Source organism: Geotrypetes seraphini, chromosome 10, assembly GCF_902459505.1.
Source record: "Geotrypetes seraphini chromosome 10, aGeoSer1.1, whole genome shotgun sequence".
Lineage (NCBI taxonomy): Eukaryota > Metazoa > Chordata > Amphibia > Gymnophiona > Dermophiidae > Geotrypetes > Geotrypetes seraphini.
The window spans coordinates 129,205,297-129,233,151 of NC_047093.1; the positions used below are offsets into that span (position 1 = coordinate 129,205,297).

General features: G+C 43.1%; 1 protein-coding gene across 1 annotated transcript; it reads right to left on the reverse strand.

Annotated features, from left to right (window-relative positions):
• Positions 1-619: 619 nt before the first annotated feature.
• On the reverse strand, positions 620-27,701 carry UHMK1 (U2AF homology motif kinase 1). Its single transcript, XM_033961448.1, has 8 exons — positions 27,153-27,701; positions 21,898-22,190; positions 18,717-18,908; positions 17,775-17,869; positions 16,895-16,971; positions 13,382-13,480; positions 7,999-8,087; positions 620-3,067 (listed from the first exon to the last, which is right to left on the reverse strand). Exons 1-8 carry the CDS (start codon positions 27,451-27,453, stop codon positions 2,921-2,923), a joined length of 1,293 nt encoding a protein of 430 aa, XP_033817339.1. The 5' UTR covers positions 27,454-27,701; the 3' UTR covers positions 620-2,920.
• Positions 27,702-27,855: the final 154 nt, after the last annotated feature.

Consider the following 27,855-nt stretch of genomic DNA (forward strand, 5'->3'; position numbering starts at 1 on the left):
TCTTGAACTTTAATCACATATCCAATGCCTCATTTTTCCCCCCTCAAATCCTGGTATGTTATTTAGATTTAGCTCATGACTTTTCAAATAGTAAATCAATGCAAGTTACATTCAGGCACAGTAGCAAAGTTATTCCATAAATATCTTGGAACATTTTAAATCTGTTAAATTACTGTTGAGGATATCAATCCATTTTAGAAAATGTATATATTTTATTTATGATTTATTGCTGTATTAGCTTTATGCTCGAATGTATTTTTATATTTTTTGTTGTCCACTTAGAACTGTTCTGGTTCAGCAGATAGAAAAATCATGATTAAATGAAAATGTCTGTGTCCCCAAAGGACTTAGAATCTAAATTTTGTATTTGAGGCAGTATTGAAGTGATTTGCCGAAGGCCACAAGTCGCATCATTGGGTTTTAACCTACTGGTTTCTTCGATTCTCAGGGCTAGATACACTAAAGCAGTGGTCTCAAACTTAGGTAGACCTAAGCACTAACTCCTGAAGTCAGGCGATCTATACTCACAAGACCTATATGCTTATCAAAAAAACTTAACATTCGCATTAAACACATATTCCCCCCCCCCAAAAAAAAAAAATTTGGGCACACAATTTTATTTTGTTAAATTAATTTATTTAAATAGTTATTACCTATACTAGCCAGCCATTCTAGGCAGGGTACAAAGTAACATATGCAACTGAACAAGCCAATTAGTGCTAATAATTGGGATCTTATTTGCACTAGTTTCAATTAAAAGTTACATGCGAGCCAAAAAAGGGGACACAAATGGAAGCCATGGCTGAATTGGGGGCTTTTCTTGGATTTATATGCATAGTTATAAAACAGGGGTCTCAAAGTCCCTCCTCGAGGGCCGCAATCCAGTCGGGTTTTCAGGATTTCCCCAATGAATATGCATGAGATCTATGTGCATGCACTGCTTTCAATGCATATTCATTGGGGAAATCCTGAAAACCCGACTGGAATATGGCCCTCAAGGAGGGACTTTGAGATCCCTGTTATAAAACAAGGGGTATCTGCTCCTAATTTAGGTGCGAGGATTTGCACAGAACTTCAATTGGTACAAATGGACGCAGTTCCCAGGCATAAGTGCTATTCTATAAACCTTCTTTTTTTCAGTGTCAATTTTTTTTTTTAGGCGTCTTATATAGTATCTAGCCCACTGTCACGCATTGTTATTAAAGACCCCACTAAGATTTGCGAGGCCTACTTACTAATGCGTTAATAACATTTTGTTAAACAGGTGCCCTAGTGTGTCTTATAATAGCAGATGAAAAAGTTCTATTAAACTGTTCAGGTGTTACATTACATCACACAATCTTTTCATTAGAGAGCTGATCCCTCAAGCAGTCATGCAGCACAAGTTAATGGGTTTCATAGAAAGTCAAAGCATACCACAAGCCAGGGTAGCTCTGAGAACAATTTAAAAAGCCATTTTTACCTGCATAAATAGCAATTTTTGCATGTACGTTGTTTTAAATTGCTCTCCTTGCTGCTTCTGAATATGGCACTGCTTCCAGCTGAATTCTAGGCATGAACTGAAAACAAGTACAGACTGCATTCAAGTCTACGTATGTTACTTTCCTTGACAAAATGTATCTTCGCAAAGGCAAGTGCAAAAGGTCACAGGCATTTGTACCTTCAGCAAGTTTCAGAAAGAAAAGTGGGAGTGTACAGTAATTTCTCTCTGAAATCCGGTGCAACGTCAACATGCAAAAAGTGCCCGAGGCCTTTTCCCCAATGTGGGCAGTTTGAAGACTTCCTTTAAATGCAGACTTAATTTGGTCATCTGTAACTCTGCGCCCGATCCCACGTCAAGTACCAAAACTTAAATTCCATCACAGTTACTGCAGAGCAATATTAATAGTGTCATGCCACACCTTCTGTCAATGCTTAGCTACATACAACTGATCAGGCACATTGCTTCTCCAAGCAGCATGGAACAAGGCTTGTTCCAGTGTGAGGAGGAAGGACATCCTTATGTGTACTTTCTAAAGCTGATGAGAGATTATGCAGCTAAAAAGCCTAGAATATCAGACAATGCCAAGAAGCTGCCCCTCTTGATCCATATCAAGGACAGCTCTCCAGCTATCATATCCAGAGATCAGCCCACGAGGAGCTCAGAATGCACAACTGCCTCAAAGACAGCTCCATTTCAGGCAGTAACAAATGGTCTTAAGTTCAAGAAAATAGATAAAGAATTTCTGCAAAATAGTAAAATGCAACTGCTTTTGCATCTGTATGGTATGTCTGTACTGCATCAATGAGAAGAATTCAGACTGGGGAAGACAAATCCCTGCCACACATTTTTCTCATCAACAAATTCCTGAGATATTGCAGCAAGCTGTTACAAAGGTCAAAAGCCATACTCCATCAAGCAGGATTGAAGCATACTGCAAGGCAGAATCAATCACTTCTGAAAACACTAGGCTATAAACCATGCTATTGGGTAATGGTAGCTATGGAATCCTTCCTTTATCATTAAAAAATAAAATAAATGTATCACTCTCATATAAAGTAAGGTGCTGCATATCAAAGCTGTCTGCTATGTGCAAGAGTTACGAGTTTTATTCCAGCTCTAACTTACCCGTAAATACACTACACATTTCTATGACATGTGTGTATTTCTAATAATGAATGAAAACTGTGCCTGTCGTAGAGAGCTAGGATTCCCCAGAAATGCCATGCAAGGGCTGTAAATGTGAGCATGGTCTTTCAGGTAGACATCACAAACTGATATATTTTGAACTGTCTTCAGTGGTGCAGTTTGTAGAGAGCATGTTAACTCCATTGCGATCACCGAAGCACCTTCGACAGTCCTACAAAAGTCAGGTTAGCCCACACAGTAGGAGCAGGGAGGCTATCACAGTTTGATCCTGCAGGATAACGAAGTCACTGGCTAAAGCAAGGTTTGGTACAGATACCCCTTCTTGTAGGCACTCAGTGGGTAAAAGGTGGCTATCACGAACTTGCCAGCCAGCATCTTTCCAGTCAGCATTTTTTGAGCAGCTTTGGCATCACCAGCGTTTGCATATTCAATAAAGACCTGTAAAGACAAACCAGGGAGTTTCAGTGAGATACATTTAGGCATGTCATCCCATCTTAGGGTTATTTTTTTTATATATATATTGCCTTTCCTCAGTTACAATACTTGAAAACAGAGCAGAACTGACAAAACCAAAATGCATTCTGCTTTTCTAGAATGACTTTATAACATACTAAGCGAATGGTAGGGGATGTTCTGGAAATAGTCCTTTTGCCTACACTCAAATCTTATTAAACCTCAGATGTTATCTTCTAGCAGAAAAAATTGATTTTGGCTTCCAAGATTTAAATGTAAACTATGTATAGTTTTATAAATGAGTCTTGCAATAACATGAATTCTTGGAATTAGAGATTAAAATTATCAAAACGTTTATCCATGTAAACAGAGAGATTGATTATTGCCCCACATAGATGTAGTTCCCCCGCAAAAAAAACAAACAACCACCCCCAAAAAACCCTGGTTTGGGCCCAAAAGAGGATGCTGCAAAGGAGAAAAAAAAGTTCAAAAAGGTTTCAGATTGACAATCTGTCAGAAAGTCACCAGTAGCATCATGGTTGCTCCAACGGTCAGAGTGTCACAGCAGCGTAGAGCATTCAGCGCAGCGGCCAGCACTAAAAACCTTTTGCGTGGTTTTGTAAAAGTGGGTAGATTAATAAATAACTTCATTGTTGGATCTGAATCATCTATAACTCCCAGAAATTCCATATGAGGTCTGTTCAAAAAGTTCCAGGACATTTTGAATTGCGCACCAATGGGAAGTTCTTTTGAGATGTGCTAGGTGGCATTGAGTAGCATGAAACCTCCTGAGTAACCTCCTTTTTTCCGTTTGTTAATATGTTTTCGTCTCCGAGCTACAGCAGTATTTGTCTATTTTTCATCATGTGCAACCTCAATGAGCAGCGCTACAGTGTGAAGTTTTGTTTTAAATTGGGTAAAACCACTACAGAAACTTTATGAAATGTTGAAAGTGGCTTATGGGGAGCATGTCATGAGTCGTGGAAGGTGTTTTGAATGGTATTTACGCTTCAAATGTGGTTGTGAATCAGTAGAAGATGATTTCGTGAACTGGAAAACCTATCAACGTCAACTGATGATGATCGTGTTGATCAAGTGAAGGTTCTTGTGCATGCTAATTGGTTAACTGTTACAGAATTGGCAGAGGAATGCAGCATCTCCATTGGTTCATGTCGCAACATTCTAACAGAGAAGTTGGGGATGTCTTGCATTGTGGCAAAGTTTGTTCCACAGTTGATGACCGACCAGAAGATCAACCACAAAAAATGTGACATCTTCCTCTTTTCAGCCTACTTATAAGAAAGGGCATCAACTTGATTTTTTAAGCATACAATATTGGAGAGGAACATATAGGGGTTAAGAATCTAGGCTGGAGCCCTATTATTTGGTCTGAACACTACACAGAACATAGAAAAACAAAAGGCAAATAAAGACCATATGCTTAACCAAGCCATCTACTATTCCCTCCTCTCCCTTAGAGATCCAAACCACGAGGGGTGTTCAATAATTTATCTACCTCAGTAAGAAAGGAGAGAGTTAAAAAAATATATTTTTCAGTATAGTCCCCTGATAGCTCCATTCACTTCATCCACTTTTCCTGCAATGACTAATCCCTTTGAAAAGAATTCTTCTGTTTAAGCTTCAAACCAGGACATTGCAGCTTCCTTGACATCTCCATCACTTGAAAATCACTGTCCACAGAGAGATTTCTTCAAAAGTCAGAACAGAAAATATTCTGAGGGAACCAAGGTCATGACTGTAGGGTGAATTGTTCAGTTGCTAAAACCCACATTCTTGGATGGCAGCATGCTGTGAGAGTTTTCCTCGTCTTTTCTCCTTGATTGACTCCTGCAAAGCGAGCATTGTGTTTTCTTATGTGGCATGAATTCCAGAAGCAAAAGTCCTTCAACATTCCAGAAGACAGCTGCTATGATCTTCCCTGCATATTTTTCTGTTTTGAACTTTGAAGTGGGAGATGACTTGGGCTTCCACTGCATTGACTCCATTTTGGACTCAGAATCTCTGCAATAGACCTAAGTCTCATCTCCTATTATCAAATGATGTAAAAAATCACTTGGTCTTCAAAGAGCATCTCCATGCTCTCCTGATAGCACTGGAGCTTTGTAGCCTTCTGCCCCTACAGTTCTGATCCCCAAAGCCAGCACTTCTTATTGCCTCTAAGAACCACATCTACCTTGCTATCTTGTGCATCTTTTAACATCACTTCCCACTTGCTAGGAAGGAAGGAATGTTTAGTCACTTGAGCCACCGTAGAATCCACCTTTGGCTGACTTAAAAGCGCCTGAGCCATAGAATAAAGTTTGGACATAGTTTTTGTCACCTTCAAGGAGCATTCCGGAGTCTCCACTGTTCAGTGACCAGCAAGGTGATGTCTGGATGTGCAGGGCATAAGGTGGTCTGAGCATTTGAGCTGCTCCTGACTGTGCATTGTGAACTGGATGGCTGCTGCGGCTTCAACTTTTAACTCCCTAAGCAAATCTGAAACATGGGGAACGGTAGCAAGACTTTAAATGCCGCAGAAACTGATGGATCATCTCCCTGGTCGCCTCCTGACTTTCAGTCCCCAACAGTGAACTAGAATCCTCCAGGAAAGCAGCTGAGCACTGGAACAATAAAAATCTCCAGTCCTGCTCTGCTTGGCCATTTAAGCTGGGAGCCAACTTTCTCCATGATGGGGAGACCTCCAAAAGAGGAAATGTGGTAGGAAAGTTCATTGGTCACAGATTTGAATTCTGGCAGGAATGTCTGTTGGACCCAATATTAAATTCTGGCAGGGAAGTCTGGTCACATTTTTTGAAATCTGACAGACAAAAATAAAAGGGGGGGACTTTTAGATGGAGGGAGAATTTCTTTTGGATGAGTGGTTGCCATGCTTTGTTTATGGAGAGCCCTTAACCTCCACTGAAGTTATTGGGGTGTCTTGCTATCTCTATTGCCTCTTTGATTCTTCTCAGCCACCAGTGGTCTTCTTTCTCCAGGATTTTTGTGTTCTCAAATCTAATCATATAACATTTTCAATGCCATGGCAGGCTACAGCTGATTTTTCTCTGTTGCATGGCTTGTGGTGTCTCTTGCGTTCTTTCAGCCTTTCCTCTACAGTGCGTCCAGTTTTCCCAATGTATGACTTGCCACAGCTGTATGGAATTTCATACACCCCAGGGGTTACAAGCAGAGGTAACTGGTCTTTCTCACATGTTTCAGCATGATGGCTGAAACAGTTCTATACAAAGAAACTTGGAAAACAGCAACAATGACGACCCCAAGCACAGAATCTTAAGAAAACATAACTCTGGGGTAAATTCTTGCACAAGTGGCCCCATAGACCCCTGCTGGACCTCAGATTGGCTTCTCTTAGGCTCCGCAGCATCCATGCACTTGTGTTTCATGCCTCCGCTGATCTGAGGTCTCCGAGGGGGGATCTTCTCCCTACCACTCAAACTCCCTGCAGTTCCCCAGACTAGAGGACTCATAGGAGGCTAAACCCAGAACTCCTGCCCCTCCCTCAAGTGCACCGAGGAACACAGCCACTCCTCAGCTATCCAGTGCAAAACTGGCATGATATAGGGGCAGAACAGTAGGAGGAGTCCATCCCAATCGATTTTCAGACAATCTAGGGATTTTGAGGCAGATGGAGGATTTAGAGAAAAAGATTGTTTAAAATCCAAGATGGCCACTGCCAGTGAATCTGTGTGAAAAATGGCCCATAGGGGCTCCCCTCAATGTCAAGAATTTCAGGGATAGGGGTTGACCCCAGCACCTCTTTTAAAATTAACTTTTTCAGACTCTCTCTACTTCCCTCCTTCCCCCCCTCCCCCAATTTTCCCCATAAGGAAAAATGGGCTGTGTGCTTTGCTGGTGTCAGCTTTGATGCAGCTTGACTTAATAGGGAGAACTTTCTACCACAAATCCTTGTAAGAAACATTCCACAACTGGACAGCTTCAGGTTGCCAGTCAGATAAACATATAATGAGGACTCCACCTCCAGATCCTTGTGGTGCGACAGGGGTGATCACAACGCAGCCGGCTTAAGCCTCTAATAAAACAGAAGACGAGCCAGCTCTCAGGGGAATGGATCCCGAGCCTTGAAGCAGCACAAAGCAGGCTAGCTCAACAGGTACACCTGGGGGTTCCCCTGCAAGCTGCAACCCACTCTTGTGGAGCCTGCATCCTCCCCCAGACAGAGTAGCCCTCAAAATGGGGACCTCTTGGAAACAAAGCCTCCCAAAATAATAAAAACCAGAGTGGATCAAAAACAACATTTATTTAATTCATTCAATTTTCTATACCTTCTCCCAGAGAGCTCAGAATAATATATATGAATTTATTCAGATACTAAAACATTTCTGTTTGTCTGTCCTGGCGGGCTCATAATCTATCTAATGTACTTGAGGCAATGGGGGGATGAAGCGACTTGCCCAGGTCACAATAAGTAATATATCAGTTCGCTTGGAAAAACTGAAGAGGGCTCTATACTCCCTCTGGTGAAGGAAGAGGAGGTGAAAGATGCAATTGACACCTTTCTGCAAACAGTTTGCGAGCACAGATTGATCACCTAATGTACAGACTCCTGAGTTTATGTAACAGAAATTTATGATTTAAATATTGAACATGTTTATGGCAAAGGCATGTCCTCAAATGAAGTAAGTATGGTCAAAAAACATAGTAAAACAAATTGAAAAGGACATAAACTCCAACAGATGTTCAGAAAAGTTTTTGGGGGGTGGTTATTTTTTTGGGAGTTCTGAGAGAACGGACCCATGTGGCTGATTTATTCTGCTGTCTCAACCCCCCCCCCTAAACCAATTAGAGTTACTGGTGTGAATTCAATTCAAAAATGTTATTTTGGCATGGCAATTTATATGTGCTGTCAAAGTTAAAAAACAAAAACAACTTACTTGGCCTTTACTAGGGTTCTCCTTTGGAACAAAGAGAGAGACAATTGGTCCATATTTCTGACATACCTCCCTCAAGTCTTCCTCTGCATCTATGGGACAAAATACAGTAAGAGTTTAGGTGAGTTGGCAAGCAAAGTCAGGATAACACATATCTTACTGTTAGTGGTGGGGGTTTAAATTCACTTCTCCCTCCCTATTCGCGGGGGTTAGGGGCACAGCCAGCCATGCTCAGAAACCTCATGAGATTTTTTTCCACCAGAGGACATCCATTATTTTATTTTATTTTTTTAAGTTTTTTATTGATTTTTTCACATATCAACAAGTGTTATAAATTTTCCATACATTTATCTTAACAATACACTTGATATCTCTATAATGTATTTTATATAAACCATATTTTATATTATTTTTCTTATGAATTTATATAACATATATATTGTAATGATTTTATCAATTATTATTTAATTATGAACCCTTTTCTCTCCCTTTATCACATTAATTTCTCATAGGACTATCATTCATTCATTATGATATATTTTTTATAATGTATAATAAAGAGAATAAATTATTTACCCCTTCCCTCCCTCCCTTCTTTAACCATTATCTTATTATGGGAAAAAATTAAAATCAGTCATTGCAAAAATCTGTTAATGGTCCTCAAATTTTCTTGAACTTATCCATATATCCTTTTTGTGTTGCAAATGTACGTTCCATCTTATATATATGGCAAACTGAGTTCCACCAAAAATTATAGTTTAATCTGTCATAATTTTTCATTTTCAGGGACATTAGATCATCTTTTATTCTATTGTCCATTCATATTAATATTTTGGAAATCAATTTGGCCTCAAATTAATAGGATGTTAGAAAATCCGGTAGCCTTGACATATGATACGATTCTGTTTGGTACTGCAATGAGAGCTCGAAGTCAAATTTCATCAAATAACAATAAACTTTTATTTATATTGACTGGAGTAGCAGTGCTGCAAATTACACATAATTGGACATCCATTATTAAAATCAATAAGAATGCCGACATTGGCTGTGTAAGCAAATGAGGTGTGACAATGTTCAAAAAGACCTTAACCCTGATGCTACTAAATTTATTGGAGGCAATGGCACACACAAGGATTGTGTTATGTGAAAGATTTGATCACAATCAAATAGTTACAAAATCCTCTACAGACTTGCAGGCAGAAGGGATTATGCAACCAAATGAATGGCCTGCTTATCAACAGGTTATCACCATATGTCCAGTCATTGGACTGGCGGGGGAAACAAAAACAAGAGGGCACTCAAGAAAATTGAAGGGAGACAGATTCAGAACAAATACTAGGAAGTTCTTCTTCACTCAGAGGGTGGTGGATGCCTGGAATGTGCTTCCAGAGGAGGTGGTAGAGCAGAGTACGATTTTGGGTTTCAAAAAGGGGTTGGACAAGTTCCTGAAGGAAAAGGGGATTGAAGGGTATAGTTAGAGGGGTACTATACAGGACAAAATGTCTTAAGTAAAGGATCACTGACCTGGGGGGGGTCGCCGCGGGAGCGGACTACTGGGCACGATGGACCTATGGTCTGACTCGGCAGAGGCGATGCTTATGTGCTTACATTGAATGAGGATATGGCTGATAAGGTACAAGAGACTAAAGCCAGTTTATGCTTTTATCAGGTCAGTTTGGGCTATTTTAGTCCTAAAGGGGATTATAATGCATTAGCAAGTCCATAGAATAGAGAACTGGAATCTACAGAACAGATTACAGGAGATGGGTTATATCTGTTGATGAAAAATATTAAGAAATTGGTACAGGCACCTTGAAGGAGCAACACGTTTTTACTAAGATTGTGTATTTCACCATCTTGAGCTCTTGTGTCTCATATGGCTCAACATGCTGACTACTTTAGATGTCAACATTCCTCTGGTTCATATGTTCTGGTTTTGTGAGCAGATACAAGTTTTTTTGGACTATATTGTAAACTATTTACAGGATAAGCTGCAAAAAAGAATTCCATTGCGGATGGACATAAAATTGTTTTCCAGATCTTCGTAAGAGTGGAAATGCCTTGTTCCGTAAGACTTCTTTTGCTAGCCAGAAAATGTATACTTTTGGGATGAGGCAGGCAGAGGCTCCTACTTTTACTTTATGGAGAAAGTGTTTTATTAAAAACTAGTCTTTAAGCCCGTTAGATTAACGGGTGCTAGAACATATGTGTGTGTGTCTGTCTTTTTTTCTCTCTCTCTCCTTAGCCGCTTTCTTTCTGCCTTTCTTTTTCCTTGGCTGTCCATCACCACCCCTTGCCTGCTCCCCCTGTCCATTTTCCCTTCCTTTTACCTCCACTGTGTCCACCACCACCCCTTCACTGCTCTCCTTATGCAGCAGCAGCCCTTCTCCCTTTGTTTTACCTCCCCCCTGTCCAGCAGCACCTCTTTCCTTCTCCCCCTGTCCAACATTAGTCCTCCGTTCTTTTTTCTTCACCTCCCCTGTCCATCAGTAGGCATCCCTTCCTTTTTTATCCTCCCTCCTCCTTCTTATCCCTATGATACTCTTACCTTGCTCTGCCCCTGATCAGAGGTTCCCGACAGCTGCCCAGTTGCACCCATTGGAAAAGTTCCCACTGCCGCATCCCGCACCCCTCCTGACGCGGCTCCCGCTGTCCTTTCTGTCTGTCTCTGTCCCCCTTTGCCTGTCTGTCTTTCTGTGTATCTCCCTGACCCTGTGTCTTTCTACTTTCCTTTCTGTCTCCCTTCCTCCCTCTGTCTGTCTGTCCAAAGCAGCATTCCATCCCCCTCCCCCCACACCAGTTCCCTGTGCACCTGCCCCTGTGTCTTTCTTATTTTCTTTGTGTTTCCCTTCCTCTCTCTGTCTGTCCAAAGCAGCATTCCATCCCCCTCCATTTCCCTCCCCCCCCCCCCCACCAGTTCCCTGTGCAGCAGCATTAGCGTTTCCTCTACCCACCCCTGTCCCTTCCCCTTCCCGCGGGCCGGACTACAAAGGTGGTGATTCCAGCAGCGCTTTTATCAGTCTCCACACGCTGCTTCGGGCCCTTCTGCCCTGATTTACTCTGGCACGTCCCTGATGACATCATCAGAGACGCGGCAGAGAAAATCAGGGCAGTAGAAGGGCCCGAAGCAGCGTGTGGAGACTGATGTACATGCTGCTTGAATCGCCATTCGGACCCGCGGGAAGAGAAGGGGGTGGGCGGCAAAGGAGAAACGGAGATCGGCGGCGGCGACAGGAGAAACGGATAACGTCGTCTGGCTGCGGTCCGGCTTGTGGAGGCGATCGGGTGGTGACGTATTCGCGCGCATGCGCACTCCTTCGGCCACAGACCTACAGCGCACGGAACACGAAAATAGGACTGCGCATGCGCGAGTTAGCCTTTTATTATATAGGATGGAATTTCTAGATGCTTCTGTTTCCCCTCCCTTTGTCATTCCTTCCCTTATGTGTTCTCTTTCTATCAATTGTAGTTAACCCATCTTTCCTTTTGTTCCCTTTCGTCGATGTCTTTAAATATTGTCATTTCCCCTGGTCTGTTTCTGTTTAAACTGTATTTTAATTTAGTGCATTATTTTGATGTTTTTGTACACCGCCTAGAAGGCTCGATTGGGCGGTATAAGAAATTTTAAATAAACTTAAAACTAAGAGAATCACTTAAGAAGTGGAGAAACCTGGTCCCTAATATGGGAAGGACTGTCACATCGGCCTAGTAGTATTACAGTAAATTTATGATAATGGAGTTCTCTCTGGGATGGGGGAGAAAAGGTTTGTGGGGGTGGAGGGAACAGTGGGGTATACAAAAATTTTGTATAATTAGACCATCGTCAAAGAACAAAGCAGGAGGTCTACTGTTTTGTCAGTTGAATGGCTAGGATTATACTAAGTGTAAGATACAAGGAAGAAAATTCTTGCCTTGGGATATGTGAAGAACAACAAAGTAAAAGCAAGAAAGATGTCTATACAACCTTGTAATTTATTTTAATCAACAGGCATCAAAAAGAGTCTCTATGCATATCTTAAGAGAATGATCAAGACAGCAGTTGTCCATTGAAGCAAAGTCCTGTTGGAACCAAGTCCAGAGTAAGAATCCAATTTCGGCATGTAAAAAATGCCTTCTTCAGGGTACACACTGGCCTATGTTAACATAACTATAAATGATGTGAGATATTAAAGTTTCCAAACTAGCATACAGGGCTGTGTAGGCATCCGACTGTAGCTGAAAAGTTTAGGATTATACTAAGGAAATTTGTAATGGCTTATAATGCTGTATTAGTAATGGAAAATGAAAATGTAAATTAGGAGCAAGAAACTATGCAATAAATGAATACTGTGAAAATCAAAGAAACCATATAATCTCCTGAAGGCAGCAAATATAAATATGCTGCACCAATTTCCCCATAGGGAATCACGGGCTGTACTAACTGTGCTGGTGCCTGTGCACTGTTTCATTGTATGCTAATAGATCTCATGCATATTCGTGGGGAAATCCTGAAAACCCAACTGGATTGCGGCCCTCGAGGAGGGACTTTGACACCCCTGCTTTAAGGTCTGGCTGGGTGCGTGCAAAATTTCTCTAATACGAGTGACAAGTTATATAAAAAAATTTGTGGGAGGAAAAAGTTCTAAACCCAACAATTTTCTAGATTTGCAAGTATTTTTGTGATCAACTATGTACAGTCTGTGAGTGACGCTTCTAGAATCTATGAGTGATTGCTCTTGTGCTCAGCTTAGAGGAAACGTAGGGTGGGGCATGTGTGGGACATGGGTGTGTCCACCTTATAGAATACTGTTGTTAGTGCATGGCATCAAGATGAAACCAAAAGAAACTCTGTGGAGTGATGACGTTCCTTAAATGGACTTTATTTGAAAATGTCAAAAGTTCCAAAGGTACACTAAAATCATCCACATAAAAGTAAAGTCATCCACATAAAAGCCTTAAAGGACCTAGTCCGCTAGGGATGCAGGACCCGACACAGTCTGCATTTAGACAAAGTCTTCTTCAGGGGTCCTATAATGGTGAATACACGGGAAAGCTAATTATGTGGTGAGCCGGCTTTTATGTGGATGATTTTAGTGTACCTTTGGAACTTTTGACATTTTCAAATAAAGTCCATTTAAGGAACATCATCACTCCACAGTTTCTTTTGGTTTCTTCTGGATTTTCTTCTCTGTGGATACTTTGGCATCATTTTCTTTGGTTTTTGCATGGCATCAAGATGCCTAATTTGAAATGCCAAGTTATAGAATTGCACCATTAAATTGTGAGTCCTTTACAGATGGAGCAAATGTACCTGAGCTACTGAGTGTTAAATCCAAATAAACAAATTAAACAAATATTGCATCAAAACAACAAAAAGAAAGTTCCAGGCTGTCAAGTGAATACCAACCTTCATAATCCTTCCCTCCCTCTTGGCAGTTTTCATCCAACACATTCAGCAATCTCAGCACAGGGGTAGGAAGCATCACTAAATCTTCAACATGAGGAGCTGTTTCAGGAGAGCAAATATGGTTACTGGGAGAAACACTATCCAACAGCTTATATAAAAAAAAAGTTAGAACAAATGCTTCAGACATCTTTATCAAAGCAAATTCAAAACAAAAAAAGAAACCGACAAAACTTGATAAATGTAACCGGGAGGAGTCAGCAGGGTTAATGATCCAGTGGCAGTAATAAATTCCACATGGAGTACGAGGCTCATTAATGTCACATAACCCATTTGAAAGCTCTGCCTGACATTGCTTCCCCCCCCACCTTTCCCTGTGAAAGAAGGCATAAAAATCTGAAGGTTCATGAGTCAAAGATCAAGAATATGGGGAGCTGTACAGGTTGCACTCGCAGCTGCTAAATTTATTGCTCTACTGCTGGTTGTGTCAGGTCACTTGGAGAGACATTTCTGATCTCTGAGTTCAGTCCATTAGCCTGGTTGAAGAGATGGACTTTGATCTTGTGAATACTGAATGACTCTCTTAATGCACAAAAAAGATAAGTTCTTCAGAGTACTGAGGTGGGGGGAGTGGGATATCTTGGAAAATTTTGTTGCAAAATTTGGATAGTATACTAATACAGCAAAAGGAGGAACATTTTGAGGCAATGATAAAATGTCAGAGGACAAACATTGCTTTTACCATATTTGGAACCTATTAGGGATTCCATTTTTTATGTATGTGACTTGATTATTTATGGACAAGTAGATGCTTATATTTAAAAGTCAAAAGTTTAAATAGTTTTGCTACATACATGCCCTATTCATATTACATTATGGAATGGAAATATGGTATACTTAGGTATATCATCATCATCCTATATGAGAATATTGCAGACCACAGAACACTGCCATACTGCTTTTGGGCAGTGCTCATAAATTCGATTGTGTTCCTCCTTTATTCATACAATATCATTGGCTCCCTATTCATTATAGGATTGAATTTAAAGCCTATTATGAGTTATTACTTCATAGCATGCTTCTAAGGGTAAACCTTAGGTACCAGGGAGGCCCTTGAGATTTTTAACCGATGATGAGATGGTTACATCCTTTCTTTCCAAAGTCCTTTGGGAAATCATCTCGAATAGTTTCCCTGGTACAATTTGAGCAAGTGATTCTCTGAAAAAGGTTCAGTCATTTGGCCAATTCCTAGGGGTGACAGGGCTTGTTGAAGTTTATCTGTAAGGCTCCATAAGCCTTTATGCTACTTCTTATCCCCAGGAAGCAGTTGCACTGGGGAAGGAGAAGGGAGGGAAGATGTTGGACTGCAGTGGGCACTGTGCTCAGGTTCACCTTTACTTATGAGTCTCCTGTTACATTGGGCCAGGGGCAGCTGCCCCCTTTACCCATTGGTAAAAGTAGCTCTTGGGAAGGAAACTGAAGATAACATCACTTCATGAGCTGTTAATTTCCAAAGAATGGAGCAGCTTTCCAAGTTTAATGCACGCAGCATTATTCATTTTTCATAACAGTGAGGCCCCAATGCTCTAAACTTACTGTGCCTTTAATGTTTGGTGCAAAACAAGTTCTAACCGGTTTAGCATTTTAGCTTCCAATGCACAAAAGGACTCTGTGTGGTCTTTTTCCATGCCACACAGCAGCCTCCAAGAATAGTAAGGAAAATGTAGTACAATGAGCTCATTAATGGTTATCCCAAATGGCCCTCAAGGCCCCCCAACTATCTCGGCTTTAGAAAACTACTCAAAACCCGCTTCTTCTAAGACCAGGATTCTAATACCCCTTCCTAACTAAATAACCCCTCTCCCCTCTACTTCCTCTCCCTCACCCCCCCCCTGGCAACTCTGATCAATTTTGATCAATATGATTGAAACGTATAAATACATCACGGGACGCATCGAATCAGAAGATGATATCTTCTGGCTCATGGGACCCCTCGACCACCAGAGGGCATCCGCTGAAAATCAGGGGAGGGAAGTTTCATGGCGACTCCAGGAAGTACTTCTTCACCGAAAGAGTAGTGGATCATTGGAACAGACTCCCACTCCAGGTGATAAAGGCCAGCAGTGTGACGGATTTTAAGAAAAAATGGGATACTCTTGTGGGATCTTTAAGGGAGTAAATTCAGGGGGGGGGATACTTAGAATGGGCAGACTTGGTGGGCTATAGCCCTTTTCTGCCACTTTTTTCTATGTTTCTAATTTGATATTGAACCGCTTGTAAACCCGCTCAATTGATGTAAACCACTTGTAACTCTGTTTAATTGATGTGAACCGCCTAGAACTCTTCTGGGTATGGCGGTATACAAAAATAAAGTTATTATTATTATTAATATTAAAAAGAGCACTCTGGGTGGTGTCCAGATATTGCAAGGTGATAAACAAAATGAAGTGCTGACCTTTAATGCACCAAAATTACCATCAGGTCTGGAGGTGCCAGAAGTGTTGAACCACATGTGTTAAGTGTATACTAGCAGGTCTGGGGCTGCCAGTTCCACCATCCCCCCCAAAAAAGTACAGGATACATGCATCATATTTTTATAGGGTGAGGAGGGAATGGGGACACACACCCAAAAAAGAATATATATATCTTGCCATATGTGTGTCTTAAAAGGTGCGCTCTTTAAAACCATATACCAGCAGGACTGGGGCTGCTGATTGCATGAAGTTAAACCTCCCCCAACAAAACAAACACACCCAAACTTCTGCATGATTTGCTAATAGTTCTCTGACCCCCCCTCCATGACATTTATGACATGCTACAATAAAACACACCTATGATTTTTGTGCCTATGACGTAGCTTTTCCTGGCGCATGTGCAAATTTAAGTCTCTTTCCTTGAACTATTCTGCGCATGTGGCAATTGCTTGCTCCAACGACCGATCGGATGGTATTTCCTTGGACCTCATTTGCATGTGAAGTTTTTGGAACACCACCTCTCGTTTAGAAATTGGAAAATTTGATATTTCAGAGGGCGCAAGAGAAAAAAAAATAAAATAAATTGAAACATTTACCAGCACTACAATGGTTCACAGGATTTTAATGGGCTCTTTTGAGAATCGGATCCCCGAGTCATTTCACCGTTCACTATTTAATGTGTATTGTGATTAAAAAAAATTGTTCTGTATTAAGCTATGTTATTGGCAAATGCGCCTTATTGCCCTAACATAGCTTAGTAAATAGAGGCCTTTGTACCTAAGGCAGCAGAGGGGTTTAAGTGACCTGCTCAAAGTCACAGTGATTACCAGTGGGAGGAATGAGATTTGAATCCTGGCTTTCCTGGTTTGCAGCTCACTATTTTAACCACTAAGCTCTTTGATCCACGGTATGGCTTTGCTCAAACTCTTCTATTCCGCTTTCTTCCTACCTTCATTGCCACCACAAAGTTAGAAGTAAGCTCAAACTGGCAGACCAAATGGCAGCAAAGTGTCATCAAGATGATAAAACAAAATCAGCTTACCAAAAGGAATGCTGAAAAAGGGACTGCACAAAGCTGTTCCAGCCGTAATCCTTTTCCCTGGGTCATCATGAAGCATGCTGGAAAGCAAAAACAAAAACCAAAAAAAAAAAAAAAGAGTCTGCTTAGAATGGTAATGTTTTAGTAAATAAATAATAGTTTGAGATTCAAAGAACAATTTTAAACTTACAGTCCGTTCTCATTATTCACATATTCCCAAAAGGGACGGGATGGATGTAAGACTGAGAATCTGTCTAGATAATTTCTCGATTCAAATACTCACTAGTCCCTCCATTATTTTTATAAAGAAAGAAATAGCTGCAGTTGGACGATAATTGCAAACGATGGCTAAAGACTATTTTGAATTCTTGGTTATGGGTGTAATTAGAAAATGCTGGAATTTGCTGGAAATTCACCATTCTGCAGTAATATTGTAATCCAATCAAACATCTCTCCTGAATTTCAAAAATAACAGGGGTGGACACAAATGTCTAAAGGACAATCAGATTTTACATATTTATTATATAACTTGTCAAATTCTTCCCAATCTGGAGCTTTAAACTCGTTCCACATTAAGTCTGCCTGACAAGTAGCAGCTGCTGAAGAAAACATTATCTTGGGATCTGAAATGTCAGTACCAGCAAAAGTTTCTCACAGTTTTTGCAATTTTGAGCAAAACTATTGAGCCAATTCATCTCAGTTAGGTTCAAAAAAAAGGGAGAAGGAATAGCTTGGAGGAACAACATAAGAAAAGGACGATGTGACAATATCTAATATTTCTGGGATTAGCTTTGCTATAAAGTTTACAAAAACTGTTAATCATTTTATTGCCGTACATTACCATATAGAATTAATAACTCTCAAATCACAAGCTAGCACATACCTTTTAATAAGGTCTCGGAGGTGATAGGCAGGGATTGCAGAATTTACCATACCTTTACTGGCAAAAATGTGATCAATGATGGTAGCGCGATTCACCTGCAAAATAAAAGTGATCATAAATTTGTCAAACAGATCCCTCATATGAAGAATATCAAAAATATTTCAACAGAAGTTATTATTTAATGCTACTGAAATCGAGAAGTTATAGTATCCTGAAATCATAATAATAAGGAGCAGTGGAGCTAGAGGACACCAACACATAAAAAAACTTAAGGTCTCTGTCCTTTATATCCAATATGAAAACAGCCAAGAATGGGGGTAAGGGACAGTGAGGTGATGTGGTGGGCTGTGGGAATTATAATAATTTTATTACAATTTGGGAGCCATTAACGTCTTTTTGTCATGATTAAATGCCATTTTCCTATTAGTCAGACATCATATAGTAATAGAAGGGGGGAGGGATTCAAATATAGGTTTCTTTACATGAATGAAGGGATTTGAGGGAGGGTGGGGAGAGGGTTACATTTATATGTTTAGATTATAATGATAAGATATGCAAGTGCTCTGATTTATTGTGTTTACTATGATTATTGTACACTTGATGAAAGATTTTTAAAATGAATAAAGAATTTAAAAAAAAAACCCCAAAAACTTAAGGTCTCTGTCCTTTATATCCAATATGAAAACAGCCAAGAATGGGGGTAAGGGACAGTAAGGTGATGTGGTGGGCTGTGGGAATTATCGCATGCATTTGTGTACAGAGAGCATGTTTGTGCTGCCATGAAAAGCACAAGTTGCTTTGTCTCAGCTGAAGCAAAATCTCTTGGGCAAAGGGAAACACTTCAGTTGCAATTCAAAAACATTAGGGAATGAAGGTGCTGGATGTACGAGGTAGGGTGTGTGTGCACAGAATATGGGTTAATATCTTTTTGAAGCAGCTCACCTTCCATTCCTGAGATCTGACTGTATGCTTCAGTTTGGTTCCTGAAAACATTTCTAGCAAAACAATCCCAAGACTCCACAGGTCGACAGCAGAGGTGCAATCCATTTCACTCTGTAGCCCTGCCTGGGCCAACAGATTTTGCAGTTCAGCCTCTGGAGACCGATACCCATCTGTCTGGATGTACTTCACGTCCTGAGGGAAAAGCCGGTACACAATAACTAGAGTTAGGAATGAAAACGTCCAGAGGGGTGGCCGTATGAATATGCAGTAGCAAAATTGACAGAGGTTGGAGGCATCTTATAAATTAACCAGTTTTGAGAGGCAAAAGTTTTCAAGGACAAGAGTCCATTTTGTCAGTTAGGAATGCTATATTTTAAATCGGACATTACAGGAGGGTCAGAGAAAAACAGTGTGTGTTGCATTTCTTTTACTGATTCACACAGAGTTTTCTACGAGACTGCTGTCTGTGTGTGCTGGAGTAGGTTGAAGATACATTATGACACTATGACTTGGACCCCTAACACAGGCTTTTAGCCAAAACATAGGCTGTGTGAGGTCAACTCTATTAAAGCACAACTGTGTGTTCTTTTTGTTGCATGTTTTGTGACATGACACCTTTGGCATGCCTTTTCTGGTTAGCCCTATCAACTACAGAAAGAGCAGCTGCAGCCTGTATGGCTAGAAGTGTCTGCCCAGGCTGGGTCTCACCAAAGATGAGACAAGTTGGGAAGCAAGCCTGGGATTAACAAGAAAATACTGGAGGGAATGGAAAGAGAAGAGCCGAAGCATTGAGCTTTAACAGAGGAGAGTGGAAAGAGTAAGGGGGCCGAGCCTGGGGAAGAGAAGAAAGTAAGTTGGGGGACCAGCAAAAGTGGGGCTGAGGCTGGGGAGCAAGACAAGAATGATCTAGAGGGGTGTAAAGAGAAACTATAGAGAAGAGAATGAGATGCAGCATGAAACTGAGTTTCAGTGTCAGTGGGGGGAGGGATACAATAGTAAGCTGGTGGATTGAGTTTTCAGTTTCTCATGAAAAAAAAAGCATGATTGTTACTTCAGTTCCCTGGGTAACAACTGCAGAGCCTAGGGGCAACTCCGGAGACAGCTGTTTCATGTTTCTTTAAATCAGGGATTTTCAACCCAAAATTCAGCACACAGGATATCCACAATGATTATGCACGAGACTGATGTACACATAATGGGGTACACCGACGAAAGCCCACAGGCCATTAGCACGCTGACAATTGTGTGCCGATACCTGTGTGCAGGACAAATGCACACTGCTAGTTCCACTGCTTTTATGCCTTACCATTAGCATTCTGAGAGGGATGAACCCCCCAGTACACTTATAACTGGTCACACTCCCATTGGGGGTGGGAGGGGGAACCCCACAGTACACTAAAACTCCGTTCTCTCACTGTTCGGGAGTTCTCAGTGTAGTGGGGGGGTGTTTCCCCTCCCCCACAAGGAGTGTGAGTAGTTATGTGTAGTGGGGGAGGGGTTCCCCCTGCTCAGAACGCTACCAGTAAGACATAAAAGCAGTGGAACTGGGGGCACACATTCGTCCTGCACGCAGGTGTCGGCGCGCAAATGTCCTGAGCGCTTTTGACGTGCCACCCATAATGGAGGCAATGTATGGAAATCAATCTCATGCATATTCATTACAGCTATCCAAAAACCCTGGTTGGATGGCTTAAGTTCCTCTGAATTGAAAACCACTCTTTAAACTCAAGTAACGCAACCAATTAAAAGTTGTAGAAAAACAAAACTATGCAACCAAACACCACAATGTACACAATTTACACTCTAGGTTAAGAGGAAGTTTTCATTTCTCTGATGAAAAACACTGCAAGTTATGTGAATCGTTTGTAATAATATTGTACACTTGTTGAAAGAAATAAAATGAATAAAGATTTTTTTTTTAAAAAAAGAAAAACACTGCTATGCAATATAAAACAAGAGGAGGATTTTTCAAGAGAAACACTGTACCTAGCAAGTAGAGTGCATCAACCAATGTGCTAGAGAAAAATAAACTAAGGGGCTGATTCTACAAGCAGGTAAAACAAACAAAAAACCTCTTTCAAGGAAGGACGCCTACACTGTAGGCGCTTGTCACGGGTCTAAAGCAGGGCGTGGTTTCACCCAGAAGTGGCCTTGGGCAAGTTTAAGCGTCCCTTCTCGTCCACCTAGAGCCGTGACAAGACGCCTGAAATGTTGGCTTGCAAAATTCTGGCCTACATTTCAAATTGGAAAAGTAGACCCAGCCAGCTGAGCTGATCATGGCATGGGAATCCCCAATCAACTGAGCTGGCAGCTGCTTTGGGGATTCCTGCCGGTTCAGCTGATCGGGGGGAAAATACCCCTGCCGTAATCAGCTGAACTGGCTGCGTCAGAGGACACCCCCCCCACCCCTGAGATCAGCAGAAGGGATGCTCACTCCCTCCTGGCCTAATACCCAACATCACCCCTATCTACACACCTGAGATCAGCAGGAGGGATGCCTGACACCCCACCCTGAACATCCTCTGCACCTTTAGAAGATGACCTGGCAAGAGGGATGCCCAGCCCCTTCTGCTGGAGACCCACCTCTTCAAAATGGCGTGCCTTCCCCTTCCAGGTGCATTCTGAGATGGACAGGGGAGGTGCCCAAGACTCCGATTGACCCAGATATCAAGGCCACTCCCATAGGATGGATTGAGGGGGCCCGGCGGAAGGAAGGCGTGGGCATCCCTCCTGCCAATCTCAAAGCTGGGTGTCATTGGGGGGGTCCTCTGCCCCAGCTGGTTTGCAGCAGGGGTATTCCCCCCCCAATCAACTGAGATGGCAGTACCCCTAAAGCCACAATTTTGGGAAGTCCTGCCAAATCAGCTGATCACAGATTCCTGTGCCATGATCAGCTGATGGCAAGGGATCCCTCGACAAAGACAGGTGCGATTCTCTAACCGGTGCCAGTTAGAGAATCTGGTGGGGTGTAAGGCGTCTGTCCTTTCAGGTAGACACGATTCTGCATAGGATGCCAGTATGCAATGCTCAGCCGCCTCTTAGGCAACTGCCAAGATAGGCGTCCTATACAGAATCAGGCCCTAAATGTCTTGTGTTTATAGGGTGATCACTTCAATAAGTCAAATATATGCATATAAAAATACATTTTCTGAATACCTCTAGCTGATTTTATGTGTCTAACCTGATTGCCTTCCCTAAAGCTGAGCCCAAAGTCGATTAGCTTAAAGCACTCCTCTTCTGCACTCCAGAGGATATTGCGTGGCTTCAGGTCAGCATGGACATGGCCTTGGTGATGAATGAATGCCAGGGCTCCTAGCATATCACGGGCACAATGCTGGATCAGCCAGAATGAGCAGCCCTGCTGGCAAGAACGCAAAAGCAGCTCCGACACACTGATATCCAGTAGCTCCAATAGCAAACATCGAGTTGGGCCCTTCAAAGAGTGATTATTCGTAAACACACCAAACAGTGTCACTGGAATTAGAGAAACACAACTTTCAAACATCAACAAATCACTGCAAAGTGAGGTATGAGAAATCTAACAAAACATATATTTATTTTCTGGTAACCAGGCTTTCCACTACAAGCAGAGCACTATACATACATGGAAACAAAACTTTAGGGGTTGTGCCAGTGCACAATATCGATAAGAAAATTTTCCAACTCTGTCCTGCAGGTCCACCTAATCAGTCTGGTTTTCATGCTATCTGTAGTGAATATGCTTGAGATACGAGAATATCTATATACAGAAAGCTAGGACATAATTTCTCTTGCACATTCAGTGTGAATCCTGAAAAGTCACTTGGCTGGATGCACCTCAAGAACAGGGCTGGGAAACACTAACTTAAGGGCCCTTTTACTAAAGCTTAGTGTGCGCTAAATGCTGCACATCCTATTTTATACTTATAGGCCACATGGCACTTAGGCCCAGATGCACTAAAGTCGACGATTGTTGCTAAACCTCAAAGGGATCCACAGACCCGGCACACAGTCCCTGATCTCTCATCCCGGGAAGCACTGCACCTGCAAGCAAGTCATCCGCATCAGGATCCCCCAGATCAGGGGCAGGCAGCGTAAGCACAGAACTGAAGGTGGAGCTAGAGAGCCCAGTGAAGTACAACAGAGGTGGAGTGAAAAATCCAGTGGTTTCCTTCTGCAGCAGCACGCAGCTATAAGGAAATAACCCTACTGTCTAGAACAGGGGTCGGCAATTCCAGTCTTCGAGAGCCACAGAATTACAGAAATATCACAGGATATCCACAGTAAATATGAATAAGATAGATTTGCATCTCAAGGAGGCAGTGCATGCAAATTCATCTCAAACATATTCATTGTGGATATCCTGAAAACCTAACCTGCCTGTGGCTCTCGAGGACTGGAATTGCCTACCTCTGGTCTAGAATGTCTCACCTATTGCACTGGAAATTATTTTATTTTGTGATTACAATATGTCAGATTTGAAATGCATATCCTGCAAGAGCTGGTGTTAAGACAGCACGGTGTTAGCGAGCATGAGCTAGGACCTAACAGAGAGAGGAAAAGTCTTTTATTGTTTTTTTTTGTTTATATTACAGCACCAGCATGAGGCTGGAGAGGGCAAAGAGGCTACAAAATAAACCTGCCAGGATGTCTTAAAAAAAAAAAAAAAAAAAGCCCTATTGGGCGGGAAAAGTGAATCAAATTGAAAAATCAATTAAATAGGCCGAATTGAATTGAAACAAAAAATTTTTCCCTGAAATGGGCAGCACTACTCCCTACCAACCTAGCTAGCAGATTAACCATTCCCCCTAATTGTATCCATAACATCCTGTTTGTTCGTCTTGCCTGTTTAGATTGTAAGCTCCTTTGAGCAGGGACTATCTTCTTCGTGACTCTGTACATTGCTATGGAGAAATTATGTCCTTACCAGATAATTTTCTTTCCTTTAGTCACAGCAGATGAATCCAGAGACTAGTGGGATTACATCCATTAACCAGCAGGTGGAGATAGAGAGAACCGAGTTGTCTTCAGCCTTATTGGATGAACAGCCTCTTGGCCACTCAGTATAGGTCACCTCAGAGCATCCGAAATAAAACTCAGGAAACTCCTTTCTCATACATATGATAACCGAACAAAACAATACTCAAAAACCGAAAAAGCAATCGCCTGAGAAAAAGCAGCCCAAACTGTGCTCCAAACCAACAAAAGCTGAAACAGGGTGGGGCTCTAGATTCATCTGCTGTGACTAAAGGAAAGAAAATAATCAGGTAAGGACATAATTTCTCCTTCCTTGTCATCAACAGCAGATGAATCCAGAGACTAGTGGGATGTAGCAAAGCAGTCCTAACGTAGGGAGGGAAATACACATCACGATACCAGTCCCAACTTAATGACTGCCACATCATAAGTAGCCCCACACCCAGACTACCACGGTGGCTTCCCTGAGACAACCACCACAATATTGTGAAATCTTCCATTTCTAATTCATGCTCTGCAGAATACGCCCCAGGAGATACAAAATCACAAAGTGATGTATCCCACGAATAGACAGAGGCAAACCCACATAACACATGTGCGCAGCAGCCATCAGTTCCTGAGAGCAATATGCTGCGGGAATCATAACTGCAGTGGTCCCCTATGAGTAGAATGACTGCAGGGATCCAGCCCGTCGTTATTTCCAATGATAAAGGAAAAACTCCTGTTGAATGACTCTGCCCTATCCAGCAATACTCTTAGCCCATGGCAAAGCCATGACAGATCAGGAAAAAAAAAGGCACAACTGTATCACAGACCAAGTACCTCTACACACAGAGTGCTACAAATCCAGCCTCCATTCTCAGCTAGCTAAGTTCCCCCGAAGGTTGATGAGCCAAACTCCAGAAACCCTCTAAGAAAGCTGGAGGAACAAAGAGGAACCTCAGCAACTGAAATATGAATACCTGAAACTCCTGGATAGAAACAAAATCAGCTCCAGGCAGAGATGTACGCAGACCAGCTAGGCCTAACCGCCAAGAGAGGTAAGAATGTAGTCCACCTATCCCGTCTATGCTGTGAACACCGCAAAGAAAAGCAATACGTTAACCAAGTACCCCTGCCGAGCTAGAGAGACCAGCATGTGAGACCAACTAGATAACCCAAGAGGAACTGTAAGACCGCCATCACCAAAGTATGGGCTACAACAAACAGGCCAACTAACTGCCAAAGAAAGGCAGACAGTAAAAACTCTTCCAAACTCCTAACTGTGGCAGGAAGGACCAATTGAAGCTAGGCCCATTCCCCTTGCAACAGCTCCACTAAGGAAAGCCCACATGACGGTGATGCTGGTGGTAACCTGAGCGTCCTCACAGAAAAAACTCACCCGCACTTAACGAGGGATGGCAACTGAAAGAGCCTAAACACCAGTCTCCTAGAATGACAGAGCCACAGCCCTATGAGGGTGTCACTGCTGTCGAAAGTGGTTACTAACTAAATTCGTGCCTGTCTCCCTTTTTTTTCATGTGGGAAAGGAGCAGCAGAGAAACAGAGAAGGCACAGCATCAAAATAGGGAAAGGGTCCTGCAGTGAGCAGGTGTTACCTCGAAGAGGATGAGGTAGGGAGCTGGAAGGGCCCAGGAGTAACCTCCAAAGTGGCACCGTTCAACCAGAACACCTCTCTCTCCAAGTAGCCAGGCCTGGCTTGAAATCCACCTGTAGAATCCAGGAGGCTGTGCATCCAATAAGGCTGAGGACAACTGAGTTCTATCTCCACCTGATGGCTGATGGACGTAATCCTACTAGACTCTGGCTTCATCTGCTGTTAATAACAAGGAAAGAAATTAATAGTAGTAACAGTAGTACATAGGAAGATACTGGAGAGCCCCTTGGAATCTTGGCCCCCTCCAAAGCTGCAGTACCTGTTCAGTGGCTGGTGGGGTAGTGGAAGTCCTGCCAGCCAAAGATATCTGCTGCCTGATTCACTCCCCTTTCCTCATCATACTACCTCATAAGCAGAGAAGTCAGCAGCATGCCTCTAGCCACTGACGTTTGCACTCTTCAAGTGTGTTCCGTTCAGGTGTGAATGGCTCAGAAGTACCAGCCATCAGTGGACGCAGGCACTCTGCCGACTTCATCAGTTTCGAGGCAATGGATTTCTGCGACTGGCAGAGCTTCAGCATCTCCACCACCAAAAGGTATGAAGCCTAACGTGGGGAGGAAGGAGAGAAGTGCGCGCCCCCCCTCCCCCCCCATGGATCGCTGGTTATGCTCTGCAATCAATTGTGAGATTAACATTTTTAATCATGTGATTAATCACAATTAAAAATTTTAATTGAAAGGCAGCCCTAAATCCTTATAAGTAAAATACAGTGGTGCCTCACACAACGAACTTAATCCGTTCCAGGAGCAAGTTTGTTATGTGAAACGTTCGTTGTGTGAAACGCGTTTTCCCATAAGAATACATGTAAAACAAAATAATTCGTTCTGCAGCCCTGTTTTCCCATAAGAATACATGTAAAACAAAATAATTCGTTCTGCAGCCCTACATTTCCCTCCCTCCACCTCACCTTATATGCAGAGTTTGCCAGCTTTCTTTTTCACCCAGCCGCACGCTTTCAAAAAGCTGTGCACGCGCAGCTGCTGAAGTTGATCAATGTTCTCCTCTCCTGCAACTTCCGGTTTCCGGTTGCGTCAGAGGAGAAGATTGAACAACAGAGCATCTGCGCATGTGCTGCTCTTTGAAAGTGTGTGGCTGGCCGAAAAAGAAAGCCGGAAAACTCGGCATCTAAGGTAAGGTGGAGGGAGATGATGGAACACTGCATTCAGACAGGAGGGTGCTGCTGTTCCCGGCTCACATTAGGAAGCGGCGAGAGTAGTTCCGCCCCCCCCCCCCGGGCCCCTCGGGCGACTTCGTTGTGTGAAACGAAGTTCGTTATAGGGAGCAAGACAAAAAGTTCGTTATGCGCAGCGTTCGCTGTACGAGGCGTCCGTTATGCGAGGCACCACTGTAATATGTATTTGCCAGATAGGGTGTCAAACTTTAACATTTAAATATGGGGAAGAGTATGGGTGTCAGGTCAAAAGCGCGCCGGGACAAAGACACGCCCAGACAATTGAGCGCAGCACGCGCCGCTCTAAATTACTGTTTTTAGTGCTCCGACGGGGAGGGGGGGTTGTGGGGGACCCCCCCACCTTACTTAATAGACATCGCGCCTTCGTTTTGGGGGGTTGTAACCCCCCACATTTTATTGAAAACTTCACTTTTTCCCTGTTTTTAGGGAAAAAGTTCAGTTTGCAGTAAAATGTGGAGGATTACAACCCCCCAAAACGAAGGCGCGATGTCTATTAAGTAAGGTGGGGGGGTTCCCCAACAACCCCCCCCCCGTCGGAGCCCCCCAAAACTATAATTTAGAGCGGCGCGCGCCATTGTCTATGAACCAGAGTTTGCTCTGTCCCCTTTTGAAGAATTGTGGCCGCCCATACCTATGTTCTTGTGTCCCTGCAGCTTTTCCAGCGTGGCCCTCTCCTTGCAAAATCCGTACTCGCCATTCTGCGTGTCCCTGCTAAACTCTTTCACAGCCGCCGCAGGCGTCGCCCTCTCCCCAGGCCCCACCTGGTACACCGTGGCCGAAGAGCCCGCTCCGAGCTGGGCCTGAATCTCCCACAGCTGCCCGAAGGCCTCGAACACCAGCGGCAGAGGCGCCTCGGCGAAGGGCACTAGGGCGCAGGCGCCGAGGAAAGGCCGCGTCGACGCCTCGTCCCAGCCTCCGCCATAGCCGGCCATGGGACGAGGGAGAAAAGCATCGCCCGGAGGGACGACGCCAGGAAGACGGGCGCTAACACGACGCTCCAGAGGGTTGGGCCGAAATCGACTCCGCGGGCGCTTCGGGAAAGGAAAGGCGGGGGCTCGGCCTCATTTCGCCACCTGCAGAGCGCCCAGGGCGCGCGCCACCATTAGGCGCGAGGCGCAACCGTCCGGCCCGCACACATTTGGGGCGCCGGGCTCCTGCTCGGTCCCCTCCCCCGCCGTCCGCCCTCTCGCTCTTCTGCGCGCCTCCCCCTCATTCAACCTCGGGATCGAGGTCACGCCCCGCCCAGCTACTTCGGCCGTGCTCCGCCCCGGAAACAGGTAATACGTCAGAGGGAGGGGCGGAAGTAGCGTCGTTTGAGCGCCCGCCTCGCACGC